Below are 15,043 nucleotides of genomic sequence, written 5' to 3'. Positions count from 1 at the left end.
GAAATTAACTGAATCATGGTCGAGGGCCTCGAGGCAACTAATTTAGCTACAAATACACACATCAAGCAACATCAGCCCTGGGAGTCTGACTCTTATGTTATTCTCAACCCTTACAAAGACTTACAAAACCTCGCATATCAATGGGTAAATGTTAAATGGTGTTTGCATTTCTTCTAACCCATGTAAATTTAATCAATATATCCCTATGAAACAATCTTAACTATTAAGACTACTACTGATGATATAGGGATCAATATATCCCTATGAAACAATCTGAACTATCAACAAATTTTGAGTGTCGCATGATAATTAATTAGCAAACCCATCTCAGTCAGTTTGATTCATAGGGATCAATATAACTATGGAGTCTAGAATCTAAATCTTTACAAACATAGAAAGGGAAGTGTTGATTGTGACTAACCTGATTGGTAGTTGCTGATAGTTGAGGAAAATGAAACTACAGTAAACTAATTTTAATGAATATACGAACAGATTGTTTCTATGCTACAAATGAATGACATAAAGTTCATAGGAATTACCTGGCGGTGGCATTGGAAAATTGAAGGCTGGATTACGGACAGATTCACTCAGTATCCTTGAATCATGTGCAACACCTTCCCATCCGCTAACTACATAAATAAATTCCATGTCGAAATCACATATTACCAACACATTTTGATAACACTCACCCCCGCCTCTTCCTCGAAAAGGAGTTTGCCTTTCTAGTGGAATTACTGCATGAATTAAGTACCATCTAATGCGCCAACAACACCTTTAAACGGACCTTTCCTAAGTTTACTGTAGTTTCGAATCTGTTCTACAGGTACAGGTGTTTCCTATGATGGCGCCACCAAAATTTCCTTGGCAAATTCAAGAACCCCTAACAATACTTCATGGAAGTACTTACTGATTGTTTCTGCTGAGTGTTGGAATCGATGACGGACAAGTCTGTTTCCCATTGATTGACTTATAATCTGTAAGAAAATCATCATTTTTTCTTCAACATCGAGATGCTTGCTGTCGTGAAGATACCCCATCTCTCGAAAATGGTCACAAAGTGCACAAAGGCATTGGTATCCATCCTTATAAGAGTGTAGAATACTGCTGGGGATCCCTCTAATAGTTCTCGTATGTATAATCTTCCTGTAAGAGATGAGATACATAACTTTTGCCAAACTCTCCTCTGTAGTCTTTGTTGCATTAGCTTTAAGAGTATCACTAGCAACAACATGTTCAATAGCATCAGCTGGAATGCTTTCATTTTCTCTGTAACCTGACAACAGAATTATTGGAGTCAAGTACAGAACAATTCCAATAAACATACCAACCACAAAATAATTTGAAAGTAAAGTTAGAGATGTAGGTACCTTTGATGAAGCTCCAGTTATTGTACTTTACTAATCACTCTATCTGGCTGACAATCACCTATAATGCTGCAGAAGAATAATAACAATACAGTAAATTCAAACATAACAATTCCAATAAGCGTATCAACCACATAACAACTGAAAGAACATTAAGGTGTAAGACCTCACACATTAAGCAATACAGTAAATTCAAACATAACAATTCCAATAAGCGTATCAACCACATAACAACTGAAAGAACATTAAGGTGTAAGACCTCACACATTAAGCAATACAGTAAATTCAAACATAACTGTTAAAGTAAGACCTCACACATAATACTAGTGTTAAAGTAAGACCTCACACATTAAGGTGTAACCACCAATCCACACACTCAAGAAATGACATTAAATTCGAGAGACAGTATCTACTATTTTTCTAGAAGAAAAGAAAGGAAAAAAATGTGAAAAAATATCATCCTAAGCGCGCCAATCCACAAATGAACTGTGCTTTCTCATCGAGTGATTCCAACATCATAAAGGTCTTTCTCATTTCAAGGCTTTGAGCAAGTTTGACCATTGCTACACTATAATCTTCCATTTTTAAATGACTTGCTCCTGATCTTTTCATGTTATTGATGTATACCAGGCACGCTCGTAGAGAATACGCATCCAGTTCAGCAATTTCTAATTGCTTCCTAGCCTCTCGCTCAGCTTTCTTTTCTTCTTTCTGTTTTTTGTAAGATTCAAACTGCTCCTTAACTAACTCCACAACATCATCAAGTTCTGCATCACCATCTTTGGTTGGTTCAGCTTTTTTCCTCTTTCCTGAGTTGTTTGACGTGTCAGCAGTGCTGTGTGTACCAGAATTGGCATTACTTGAGTCTCCATTCTGATTCGCAGCTCCGGAGATCTGTTGATTACTATAGCTTCCCTCTCCATAACCATCATATGTCTCACTTTCTCCTCCTACATCAGCATTATCTTTCTCTGTTTCTAAATGTGGATGTAGATTTCCAGTGGCCACGTGAACATATGACTCATCTCCAGAGGCCAACACTCCTTCGAACAAGTGAAATAATTCCTTTGCATGCTTTAGTGCAGTATTCTTGAATTGTGCAGCATTTGGTGTGTTCTGTCCATAGAGATAACAAAAATTAGAGTTGTAAACCTTGATTTCTAAGCAAATGACAACTAAGAAGAACCAAGAATAATAAAAAACAACGTAGTTGCATATTCCAACTAACTGAGTAAGGACTGAAACACTACTGGAAACTTCCAATCACTACAACTAAACTTGAAACATGGTAATTTTTCCCTGTCAATTTAACTACATTCGCATATTTGTTAAAATAAATCCATAAAACCCTACTTATTTAGATTTGCAGACAAGAGCATCGTGTGACACAGCATCAACACATGGATATCCACATAGGGTGAAGCCGGAAAGCATTATGAGGAAGCAAAAATACAGATCAACTAAATGCAAAGCAGAAAAAGAAAGAACATTCCTCAAATATTGCGAGAAAAGTACTCAGGCCAATATCTTAGAACAGACCAAGCAACAACATTTGGCGATCAGAATTAATATATCATATATGAACAGAAACATACAAAATGAAAACAAGAATAAACCATTTGAATGCCAAATTAAACAAGAATACAGGCAAGTGGTTTTAGTAACAACAATATTTGAAAAATGTAAGTTGCATAAACATTAAAATATCCTAAGCATCGGTGAGTGATTAGTAAAGTACAATAACTGGAGGTAAATATACTACTAAAGCTCAGCTTTAAACCTTAATTAAGTGATTTGTACCTTAATTACTTCTACCCATTTCGTTTCAGGCTAGTCCAATCTTCCGGTTGAGTCGTTGTAACCATGACCACTTAGTCCAGCAATGGTCCTCCAAACTGCATATTTCTTTTTAAGAGAGTCCCAGTGGTTTTTTAAAGCTTTTTGATCTAAATCATATGGTAAAGTTCCCTTAAACTCAGTGTTCAAAGCTTCTATAATTCGTTTCCAAGATACCTGTTTAAGGGATGCTCCAGAATACCCTTCCTTCCCAACCTCTTCGATACTCAAGTCGATAAATCTCTTAGAAAGGCCATCGATACTTGTGAATATATGTGCACCCCCTCTCCTTTTAGAACCCTCAGCTTTATCCATATCTTCATTATATAGAAATATAGTAGGTCATTCAAGATAATATGTTTGCAACTCATCAAGCAATACATTAGAGATATACATACATAGATTTCTTAGCAAGATCCAGCAGACAATAAGATAAATATGAAAATGCACTAATGACACATGAAAATTTCTGCACTAAAGCATAAGAAAGAGTGATCACAGATTAAGTAAGAGAACTTTACTGAACTGAAGAAATTCAGTTTTATAATAGCACAGACATAGCTTTACCGTAAAACAAACTGTGGGACAATATTATGCATAACAGTATGAGCTGCTCATAACCATTATTTGCAAATTATAAATCATCATCAATAACCTAATTATAATTGAATATAAATTATCATCAGTTCATGTTGGTGAATAATATTAACAAAACATCAAACCTAAGGAGATAAACAATCAGAGAATCAACACAATACAAAATAAGATCTAAATCTGCAATACAACATCATGGTCATATTCATATTAGACCAAAAACAATATTGGATCCATATATATATCATTGATTCAATTGAATCCACAAAACCAGATTGAAACCAAAGAAATCAGAACAAAACATAATGAAAATCAGCCGAAAACGAAATCGAATAATTGCTACCTCTTTTGATGATTAGGGTTAGGTCTCGTAAAGGGGAATCGAGAGAGATGGTAGATAGAATCAGAAGAGATGAAACTTACCCTAATTGTTGGAATTGGTTGATGAATCTTTTTTTTCCGATGATGTTCTTCACTGAAAAGAAAAGAGATGATGAAATACATTAACCCTAAAATCTAGCAGACAAAATATAGAAACATATATCTTCTAAGCTGAGATTCAAGATCAGTTAATCAAAGATATTAGATAAAACCCTAAAATCTGATTTAACAGAGATGGAAACCTAAAATCGAAAAACTGATAATGACTTACACAGATCGAAATCTTAAACTCGATTAACGTTAATCTTAAAATCTCTCCATGAGTGAATCCAAAAGCAACCTTACCTCAATTTCAGAGAGAAAAAACGAAGCGGAGAGAAAAAAGAAAAATGAGAACCTGGGAAACGAATTTAGGTTTTGTTTTGATAGTGGATAAAATTTGTCAAAATAAAATTTGTTGGAGGGTCATATGGACATTTCACAACGAAATAGAGGTTTGGCTGAAAGATAGCAGTAGAGAGGTGCTATCTGATTTCCTCTATCTAATAAAGGTTTAGCCTCTATATTGGTAGAGGTAGTGGAAAAAACAAACATCCTAAAATGTGGGACCCACCTATACATAGAGGTTAATAGTGGTTTGCCTCTATATAGAGGAGAAAACAAACATGATGTTAGTTGTTAGACTTTCACACGCTCCAATGCTACTATCACCTCTTTTCATGACAAAAGACAGAAGTTTAAAGTCTATGTGTTTTGATTTCGAAGTAATGAATTGCACATCACAAATTTAAAGTCTGGATATCTTTTCCAGATTTCTTTCCAAGATTGGGGTTGCAAATTGCAATTTATTTTTCTCAGTTTAATAACATTATAATGCAACAGTTGGTCTGCAGTGCATCCTTGCAAGTTGCAACTACTATTCTTCTTCTTCATCTTCAACTTATTGACTGCATTAATCTCCTGACAAGATATTTTGACTTTGTTAACACTGAATATCTTATCTTTACTGGTTTGAGTGCATCAAATTTAGGCAAAATAGGATTTCCAGAAATAAGATATCTTCTCAAGCAAATAGCCCAGTAGATCTGACTATTTTTCTTAGAATTTGCAAATTGTGATGGTAATCTGACCATTTTTCTTTTTTCTGCAGAATGAGTTGCCAAAATTTTGGCGCAATTGTATGATTTGGACTTCCAGAAAAGTAATGAGTTTTACATCCACCAACGCAACCTACAAATGGATAATACTGCATTGCGAAGTCATAATATGACACTGCGAAGTGAAAATATTGCTTTGCAAAATGATAATTCCGTATCGCGAACGGAAGTGACTCGCTACGATAACGTATTGGTCTCCCAACTCAAACAGAATGTTACTATCCCTCCGAGGCAGAAACTTCTACTCAAGATTGTGGTCCAAAAACTCAGAAAACAGAACCTTCTTCTCAACATTTCATGGCATATGCAGAATATGCATCTTTGCGTAGCTCAAATTCAACAGATCTCACTAGTGGGTGTTCCTTTCAAGCTGAACTATGGATTTAGTTAGTATCTTGGTTCTGTCTATGCTTGTTGCTTGCTTTAAGTTCCTCCAATCCTGTAATCCCCATCTTTGTTTAAGCATGTAAATGTTAATGAGAAGCCAATATTTCCTTTGACTGGATTGTGTGAAATCTTTAAATGGAAAGCATGTCTCTGATATTGTGGTAAATTTTTGCCTCCTCTGGTGTTTGTTGTTGTTTAGATTGTGGGTTATAGTTTACGACCATTCAATAATCATTTTCTTTAAAAAAAATTGGAATACTCATCCGGTCATCAAGTGACCGAATTGATAAAGAAAATTACTACATCCGGTCACTTAGTAATGGGATGACAAAAAAAAAAGAAAAAAAAGTTTATGTCAGGATGACATATCCGGTCATTCTTTAACCGGATGGACTACTCCACATCCTACTCCCTACATCTGTGGAGTACCATCTGGACTTCAGAAAGATATTGACCTAAATTCTGTCAATAGTGGCATATTTTATCCGTAAAATCTGGATTATCAGAAAGATTTGGATTTATTTCTACTCCATAGGAGTTGCCTTTAGTGCAGCTTGGGATGGAATAAAAAGAAACCCGCCCTATTTTATTCAGCAGGTTACGGGATGGATCGGGTTTACTTGACATATCTGTTATAAAAGGTGCCACATCAGCATAAGAACTTGAAAGATTTCACGGAGTCCGAATTTGTGCACACTCCTTAATGAATGTGCACGTAAAATTTCAATCTCCGTTTTATATAGCGAGGGTCGAGATTCTAAACATGAAGGATAATGGGCCATCAGTTAAATAATTAACCAATCGGAAACATATGTTAAATATGCACTCTTTAAAGGAGTGTGAACAAATTTGGACTCGATTTCACGCACTACACCATTTTAAGGTTTTAGCAACCCAGAGTAGCAACAAAACTAGTGTCGTTGCGAAATTCCATTGCTAATTCGGGTTGCTAATATTTCACAACGGCTAAATGGTGTTGCTAATTTCGCACCCTTGACATTCGGTTACTATTAGCAACCGCTCGTTGTTCATGCATGCGAAGCACGCGTGTGGTCGGGAACACTTTGACTTATGTTTACCCCCAAGTCAAAGTTTGGTCAAGTCCTCATCTTTTGTTTTCCACCCTTCATCCTTATCTACCTTATCTTTCCAACCTTTGAGTTTTCTCAGCCACATTTTTTTTTCATTCTCTTTCTTCTTCGAGTTGCAGCTCTGAAGAACCCTAGTACAACAATAACTCTAAACCCTTTTAACCAGATCGATCACAGGACCACCATCAGTTTCTTCACTTCTCAAGACACCATCTCATATTCAAAAGCAAACCCTAGTCTCTTCTTCAACCGACTTCTTCTTAATCAAGAGCATCAATTCAACAGAATCATCTTCAGATCCCCTTTCACAAAATCTATTGAACCACATAAACCCTAGTTCTATCAACAGCTAATAATCATTTTGTTCTGTATATATGTTGGTTTTAGGTTTATGTTTGCTAATAGATTTCAGTTGGAATTTTTATTGCAGTTGGAAGCATCGATCTGAAATTTTAGGTCATTTGTGAGATTTGGAAGTATCGATATGATAATCAGATAATAAGGTCATCTTTTCGTTCTAGTTTTATGATTTTGGGTTCAATTTTAGGTTTCGTTGTCTGTGAGATTTGGGTTTCTGTTTTTTTTTTTTTTCGATTCTGAGTTTAAATGTTGTACCCAAATAGCAGTTGCTTGAGGTGTTTGGTGATACAGTTACCACATACTTTATATATAATATTTGATTGTATGATTTGAAAGTAAACATCTTTTATGATTACATATGAGCTAGAGAGAAAGAAAGAAAAAAAGGGCCAAAGTGGTGTATTAGTGGTGAAGTTCATGATTAAAGTGGGGAGATAAAAACAGCAGGCCTGGTGTTTAGCTGAATGAGATATGAGTGAATGAGCCAATGAGGTACATCCTAAAAGTGAAGAGAGAGATTGAATAATGGAGTGAGTCAGTGACAGTGAGTGATAGCCTCATAGACACCAAATTGGAATTCCCAAATATATGTTGGAGTTTGGAGTGTTTTCACAAAGCTTTCCCTTTGTTTCAGAATAAATTATTTTGAAGCTACTAGCATGGTCCAATGATGCCACTGGTAGAAAGAAATACACTGGTTTAGATTTTAGAAATCATCCATCGTCTTTAGTCACCACAGATATGTGTGAGACTTTGGAAAAAATATCAGGGACCTGGTAGACTTTGGGCAAACTGTAGACGAGAAACACACTGGTTTTGCAACTGCATAGGTCATGAAGAATGTCTTTAATCAAACTGTCAGGGGCCTGTAAGTTGACTATTTAATGTTGTCTCATTTTTTTGTTTAGTACTGTTCTTCCTCTTGGAAGCCTCATATGATCACTAGGATACATGCAGGTGCGACTACTTAGTGAAGAAGTCCCTACTGGGAATTTAAATTCATAGTGATTGGAAAAAGATAAAAACAGAAAATTTGAAGATCACAACATGGCGTCTATGCAGTGATTGGCTGTCACTGACAATAACTGTATCACTAAATGGAATTTCTCGTATAATGCCTAGGAGATAATTTTTATGCCTTATTTTAATTGTAGACTACCCTTAGTTTGTACATAAAAAAAGTTGCATTCCCATGTGGTTGTATATCTTCCAGAGAGATCATTTTATCAAATATGATATATTACTTTCATTTCTTTAATGTATTTGGGAAACCATGACCTGAACTCTCTTCTTCACTGGTTTGCAGTAAGAGGGGGGAAAACAAGAATGTTCCCGAAGTTCCTGTTGTAGAACAGAAGGTAACGATTTTCTTTACATTCCTTGCTTTTTTTTTTTCTTTTATCAATTTTGTAACTATATCCTGATAGTTTTGTCATTTCCTGCACATGAAATCGACTTGGATTACTTAGTCTCAAAGGCTTTTTTTAGTTGCAAGGGGTTCATTTTTTTAGTCAGTGGTTGGGGACTATAAATAACCATCTATCACATAATATTTTACAGGTTCTTGATACGACAAGCAATGAACCATAGGTTCCTCATGGGTCAATATGTCAAATATTGCACAAGTTACCAAAAACTAGTAAGTTGGTTCATCTTTTTAGATGCTCTCCATAGTTCATATTCCATAAAAATATATGCTTATTTCATATTTTACATTTATGTAGTCATGAATATCAAACGATAATGGCTGTGCTTAGGAAGCGAACCAATGATACTGGCAAAAATTGGCGCCACGTGTACAAAGTTTGCACATCCCCTATGCTCTTTCTGATTTTTGTAGAGCTTTCTGCGTTATATGTGTGATTATGCATCTAGATCTTCTCGAATTTCATCTTTGACATCTTGTAGGATTTTAAGAAATAATTTTGTTTCGGATTGGTAATTTGTGGTTTTGTCATTTTTTACTAGATAAATAGATTGGAATCATATTTGATCTTGCATATGGTTTTTAGATTTAGTTTTTATGATATTCATTTTGCTTCGTTTCTCAACATGAGTCTCTTTCATATGTGACTAAAGACTTTCTGCATTGAGCTTCAGGCATTAAATGTTCTTGAATACCTGATGGGACATGGGTCTGAACGTGTTATTGATGAAATCAAAGAACATGCATAAATTTTTTTTATCTCTGTCTGTTAATATTTGCCATTTGGAAATGATTGTTTGCAACATCTAATTTGAGTAAGCTTTTACGATGTAATTAATTATTCTTGATTATACTCCTGTTGAGTTTATTTCGCAGCTTTCTGTTAATCGCACTCTTCCATTTTAAAATATACTAAGTGACCAGTATATTATCTGAGACATGCAGACATTATCCGATTTTTTCAATATATCGACTCTAGTGGGAGGGACCAGGGAAGTAATGTCATAAAGAAATCTCAGTTTTTGGTGGCACTAGTGATCGATAAAGAAAGAATTCAAGAAGCCAGACAGAAAGCACTTGCCAACAGGGATAAGTCAGTCTCCTTTCGAGAATACTCAAATGATTTTTAAACGTTATTGCATATGGATACAATTTTTAAAATTTATTCTCTTACCACATACCTTAGTAATCTTTTCAGATATTCCTAGATAACCATGATTAGCTCTCATGTATGCTTTGTGTTGCTCAAGAATGAGATTCTCATTATTTGAAGTTTCAGAAACTTATGGTAAATTCAGAGAATATTTCCTGAACATATTATAAATCAATTCCATAATTTACCTTCTCTTTATATTTTCTCGTATATGGTAGTTAAATTTTCATACATAACACCTTTCTGTGTACTGGCCTTTTAAATTTCATAGGATTCGTAGCACAAACTCACCCAGGGGAATGTATAAGCTCTGTTCAGGAGGTTATGAGGATGAAGATCGTTACGGAAGTAGAGACGATGACCAAAATGGTTACAGAAGAGAGAATATGGCTATAAGGATGATGACATAAACAATAGAGGTGGTGATTCATACAGTCGCGATGGAGACCGTTATGATAGAGATTCTGATGGCGGTTACAAGGAAGAGGATTATAATAGAGGAAGAAGTCGAAGTAATGAAGACATTCAGTCTGACCAGAGAAGTAGGAGTTCTGATAGATACATGGAATGTGGTTATGATGACGATGGTCGTCATTCATCAAGGTATGCTATTACTTTTCAGTCACTTATATTTTGGCTAAGGAAGATTCAACACATTTAGGGGTGTGAATTTTAGTTTTGATTTTATGATCTGTCATAGAAAAGTATGCAGACAGAATAGCCTCGTAAAGGTAAACCTAAGGATTGATTTTCAATAAATTTTTTCACTGGTCTGTATGCATTTTATAAGATTATTGAAGTTGCACAACATCACTATTTTGAAAACAAAATGCAATCCTACTTTGAGAATGTAAAGCCGTGCTCCCACTTATATTGATGATTTTTTACTTATAAACATAGAAACTATTATTAGATTATAAAAAATCTAGGGTTTAATTTTTTGTTTGTGACCTCAATACTGAAACATCAAATTGGTTATTATGTAGGTAGTTGGGCTCAAGTCGAAAAGAATTACTCTGGTGATATTGTAGCAGTAACTGAATCTAGCTATGATTTGCAGAGGAAATTAGTTAAGCAAGCGGAGTCTCGTAATACTTCTGGTGATATTTTAGTCTTTCTTTCCCTGTTTTTCAATGCCTCAGTCAGTTGACACAACAAACTAGGTCACCCATCCATTTATGAACATCAACATAGATTGAATATTGCATGTCAGACACAAAATTTTAGGTTCAGTAAGTTTACTTGTGAACATTTGTATCAATTGAAGAATTATTTCTTTTATAATATTATCTAGTGGTGATTCTCAACAATACAATTCTGTATCGCCATTGTAGTTTGTATATCTGTGTGAATGTTGAATATGGGGAATCGGGCTATTGCAGGGAGGGGAATGTGGAGGTAAATGAATTTTGACTAGGTCAATAAACGTAGACTTGACCTTTTTTTTGTGGTTGCAAAAAATTAGCAACATCCGTGCCCTGTTGCTAAACTAGAACCAAAACCAACAAATTATAACCAGAACCAACAGTATCCAGTTCCGGGTAATGGTATTCCTATAATTAGCAACAGATTAGCAACAACATCTTGTTGTTTCTAATAAAAAACTTAGCAACGGTAACGGACGTTGCGAATTCCCCTTGCTGACCGAGATTAGCAACAGAGCTTATGTCGTTGCTAAAAATTGCGACACCGTGTTTAGCAACGGAAAAAGCCTGTTGCGACCCCATTTAGCAACATCTATGGTAGGTTGTTAATACCTTAAAAATGGTGTAGTGACGGTTTTACTTGACATGTCGGCTATAAAAGGTGCCACATCAGCACAAGAACTTGTAAGATTTCACAAACAAAAATGATTTAGAGTATGGAATTCGTGCACACTCCTTAACGGGTAGGGCCGTTCATAGTCGATTTCGGCTCGGTTTTCAGCCAAACCAAAACTGAAACCAATACTATCGGTTTCTAAAAATCTAAACAAAACCAATCTATTAACCATTGGTTCGGTTCTAAATGGTTTTAGCCGGTTTCGGTTTGTTCCATTGGGTTAATGGAAAACCGACTGTATGTCAGTTTTCTGAAACCGACTGTTCAAATCTTTAAAAAAAATAACACAGTTGAATTTATTTAACCTACCTGTAAAATGTAATTAACACACAAGCGTAGTTCATAACTCAAGTTTATAAACATAGTTCAAAACATAAACATTACAGATTCAAAATACATAAACTCCAAGTTTTGCATGCTCCAAATTCCATATTCATAACTGCATGTGCCAAAATGAGTCAATGACTCTGAACCAGTCCCTGACATTGTGCTTCTTCAAGTATTTCTTGGTACGATACTTCATGTACCTAATTACTTATAGGTTTTCTGTTGGTTTTTGGTTCGGTTTTCAGGTCAAACCAAAACCGAACCAGTAATGTCGTTTTCAAATTTTTTTACCATAACCAATCCATTAGTAAATGGTTTGGTTCGGTTTCATCCTAATCAGTCTGGTTCGGTCCGGTCTGGACGGAAAATCGAAACCATGTTCAGCCCTATTAACGGGTGTATATTTCACATTTCAATCTCTACCCTTGATTTAATAGGGATTTATGTAACAAGGATCGTGATTCTAAACATGGAGGGTAATGGGGCCATCAGTTAAATAATCAACCAATCAGAAGAATATGTGAAATATACACTCGTTAGAGGAGTGTGAAAAAATTTGGACTATATGATTTACGTATCGAGGAAAATCCCGGGAGAGAGAACTTTATCCGGCCCACTTTAAACTCCCCGATAGGACCTCCGAGTCTCTTTTTCCTGGATTTTGTCTTCAGAATTTTCTACATTACAGTCAACATATAATTACTCTTTCACAAATGGATTTACACGGCAGTCTCAATCAGGATTTTAGACAATGATCCTAATGTTAGCTCATATCCGATAGATTTGGTTACTCTAGGAGCATTATGCAATGTGAAAATATTAGTCTCAAACACACATGTCACTAAGAGTAAGGGTTTGGTATTTAGGTGAAGGTCAATAACAAAAGTCCATGCCAACATAAATTGTCTTTTACTGTAAAACTATATTTTGGTATCTATTTTTAGACCTTACCTTGACCCTTTGGGGCAATTCTTGTGGGAATCACTTAACTGAAAAATTTGTTCAGTCAGGTGAATGGTCATATGAGGGCGCATGATAATCAAACGGGCGGACTCCCTAAATCTAGGGGGTTTCACTAAAACCTGACGGATCCAGAAAATCCTCCGGCGGGTTCTGATCGTCCGTTAACGGCTACTTTTTCAAATATAAAAACGGTCATATTTTTATTCCTATAAATTATCACCATCTTCAAACAACTCACTCACACCAAAATTCACTTTTCTTGAATTTTCTCTTCTAATCTATTTCAAATTTTTAGTTGAAATGTCCGAAAAGGCGATAACAATTTTTTGCAAGGAAAAACTTGAAGTTGTTGTTTCTAAAATTTTAAAAAGGAAGTGCAAGTTTTAGAAGTTAATCCAAGAAAATGTTCTGCAAAATGGTAAAGAAAAGCTTCGATTTTGAAAGTTAACAACAACAAAAATCAAAAACAAAAGGGAAACAATTCATGAGCGCGTTGAATGGAAGATACAACAGAGTTTCTAGTGAGCGATAAAATGTCTATCACTATATGGTCATACCATCACTCAATGGTCTGCATAGCACCAGCCATAGTCTTGTTATCGATCGTCAGTTTGATCATCGTTCAACAGTTCCTCATCCAACGTCCAGGAGTTCACCCCCTATAAATATCCAAGTTCAAATTCATTTCAACTTACACCATCTCAAGTTCAAATCCATTTCAACATTCCTAGTGCTCACTGCACAAAAGTGGATAGTGCTCGCTTCACATCGAAAAATGATGTTTCTTCTAATTCGATGTTGGATTAATTTCAGTTGCAAGCAATAGAGATCTCAATTTAATGACTTTTAATTTATGGGACACTGTGTTTCAAAAGTTTATGACGTAAAGTCATGTAAGTTCAAGAAAAACAAATGAGTGTCTTCAAAATCGTTATCGCTTCATCGTAACGACGTTAGAAAGTATGCGCAAAATTTATGGATGATAAAAGGGAATCATCCTGAGTTGTTGAAGAACTAAAAACTAGAGTTCATACCAAATTTATGGTTTAAACATGACGAATGCTATGAAGTCGACAAGATTCACGTGCATGGACTTAATTTTCATTAAGTATCATGTAATGCAATTACGGTTAATTTTTAATTAAATGTTAGAATTTAATGAATTGTAAAACTAGTTTCGATTTGGACACTGATTTAAAGATAGTATCCATTAATTAAAACAAAAAGATCATATTAAAAATATTTAAACTAAATTACATTCATAAACTACTCATTTCCCTGACATTTCCTCCCTGACTATTATAGATCCAATTGTCCATGCTGTCTGGATCAAATTTTTATAGGTTATGGAATTGATTCAGTTACTGCTACAAAGGTAAAATACTTGTATTATATTTTCCCTTATTATTTTTATTTTTACATCCTTTTATCATTTTCATTTTTTCCCTTAGCCCCTCTAACAAATCAAAGCCGATAATTTTTAATCTTTATCATCTTTCTTTCTAGTTTTATGAATTAACAATCATAGATCTTTTAACTTTTCTTTCGCATGGAAGATTAGATGACACAAAACAATGTATTTAAATACTAGGGTAGGAGTCTACAATTTTAATCCACAGTTGATTCTAATAACAGTATAAAGTCGCAAGATTCCCAACTCCCTAATACTGTACAAGAAACCAAAGAGGTAATAAAAAGAAAACTTTAATGTTGCGCGATTCCAACATGAAACTCACAATTCCTAACTTACAATTACTGTTTCCAGAAGGAAATAAGAACTTTAGTGGAAGAAATTAAGGGTCGGATGCAAATGAAGATTAAGATTATTACAAAACTTGATCGGCTGGGATCCAACTAGAATCGTGTTTATCTTTGATACACTTGATTGATTATTAGCGGGATATCGGCATCATCTTATATTTTTTTTTGAGATCTATTTTGATTGATTGCGAATCTAGAGTTTGATTATTTCGGTAGTCAAAGTTTGGATTGATCTAACCAGACAAAGGAGTTTATTAGATTAAACATAAGAGCCTTTGTCAACGACTCATTATATCTTATTACCAAGATTGAATAGTGTGGTTACCAAACAAATTTATCCTTTACTGTTTGGAATACAATCTAAAAGATTAGTGATTCACGTGTGTGACTCTAGAAGTCGAAGGCGCAGGGATACAGAAAAA

General features: G+C 34.9%; 1 protein-coding gene and 1 long non-coding RNA gene across 8 annotated transcripts; one reads left to right on the top strand and one right to left on the bottom strand.

Moving 5' to 3' along the window:
• Positions 1-1,538: 1,538 nt before the first annotated feature.
• Positions 1,539-4,581, bottom strand: LOC113284075. 5 transcript variants are annotated; one of them, XR_003327901.1, is made up of 5 exons: positions 4,447-4,569; positions 4,218-4,269; positions 3,378-3,517; positions 3,165-3,269; positions 1,539-2,480 (listed from the first exon to the last, which is right to left on the bottom strand). XR_003327901.1 is itself a non-coding variant. In XM_026533478.1 (4 exons), exons 3-4 carry the CDS (start codon positions 3,513-3,515, stop codon positions 1,821-1,823), a joined length of 798 nt encoding a protein of 265 aa, XP_026389263.1. In that variant the 5' UTR covers positions 3,516-3,517; positions 4,218-4,269; positions 4,521-4,581; the 3' UTR covers positions 1,539-1,820. The 5 variants fall into 5 exon arrangements, 2 of the variants coding, with proteins under 2 accessions (XP_026389263.1, XP_026389262.1); XR_003327900.1 differs by having other exon boundaries at positions 3,165-3,517; XM_026533478.1 differs by lacking the exon at positions 3,165-3,269 and having other exon boundaries at positions 4,521-4,581.
• Positions 4,582-6,916: 2,335 nt separating this feature from the next.
• Positions 6,917-11,053, top strand: LOC113278376. 3 transcript variants are annotated; one of them, XR_003325465.1, is made up of 8 exons: positions 6,917-7,313; positions 8,477-8,528; positions 8,731-8,809; positions 8,895-8,966; positions 9,542-9,689; positions 9,795-9,884; positions 10,021-10,352; positions 10,736-11,053. It is a non-coding gene; the product is annotated as an uncharacterized LOC113278376 (long non-coding RNA). The 3 variants fall into 3 exon arrangements; XR_003325463.1 differs by having other exon boundaries at positions 8,895-8,973; XR_003325464.1 differs by lacking the exon at positions 9,795-9,884 and having other exon boundaries at positions 8,895-8,973.
• The last annotated feature ends 3,990 nt before the right edge of the window (positions 11,054-15,043 follow it).

Source organism: Papaver somniferum, chromosome 5 (assembly GCF_003573695.1).
Source record: "Papaver somniferum cultivar HN1 chromosome 5, ASM357369v1, whole genome shotgun sequence".
In the NCBI taxonomy this organism is placed as follows: domain Eukaryota; kingdom Viridiplantae; phylum Streptophyta; class Magnoliopsida; order Ranunculales; family Papaveraceae; genus Papaver; species Papaver somniferum.
The sequence above is the reverse complement of the archived record's forward strand: the minus strand, read 5'-3'. Positions and strand labels throughout refer to the sequence as shown.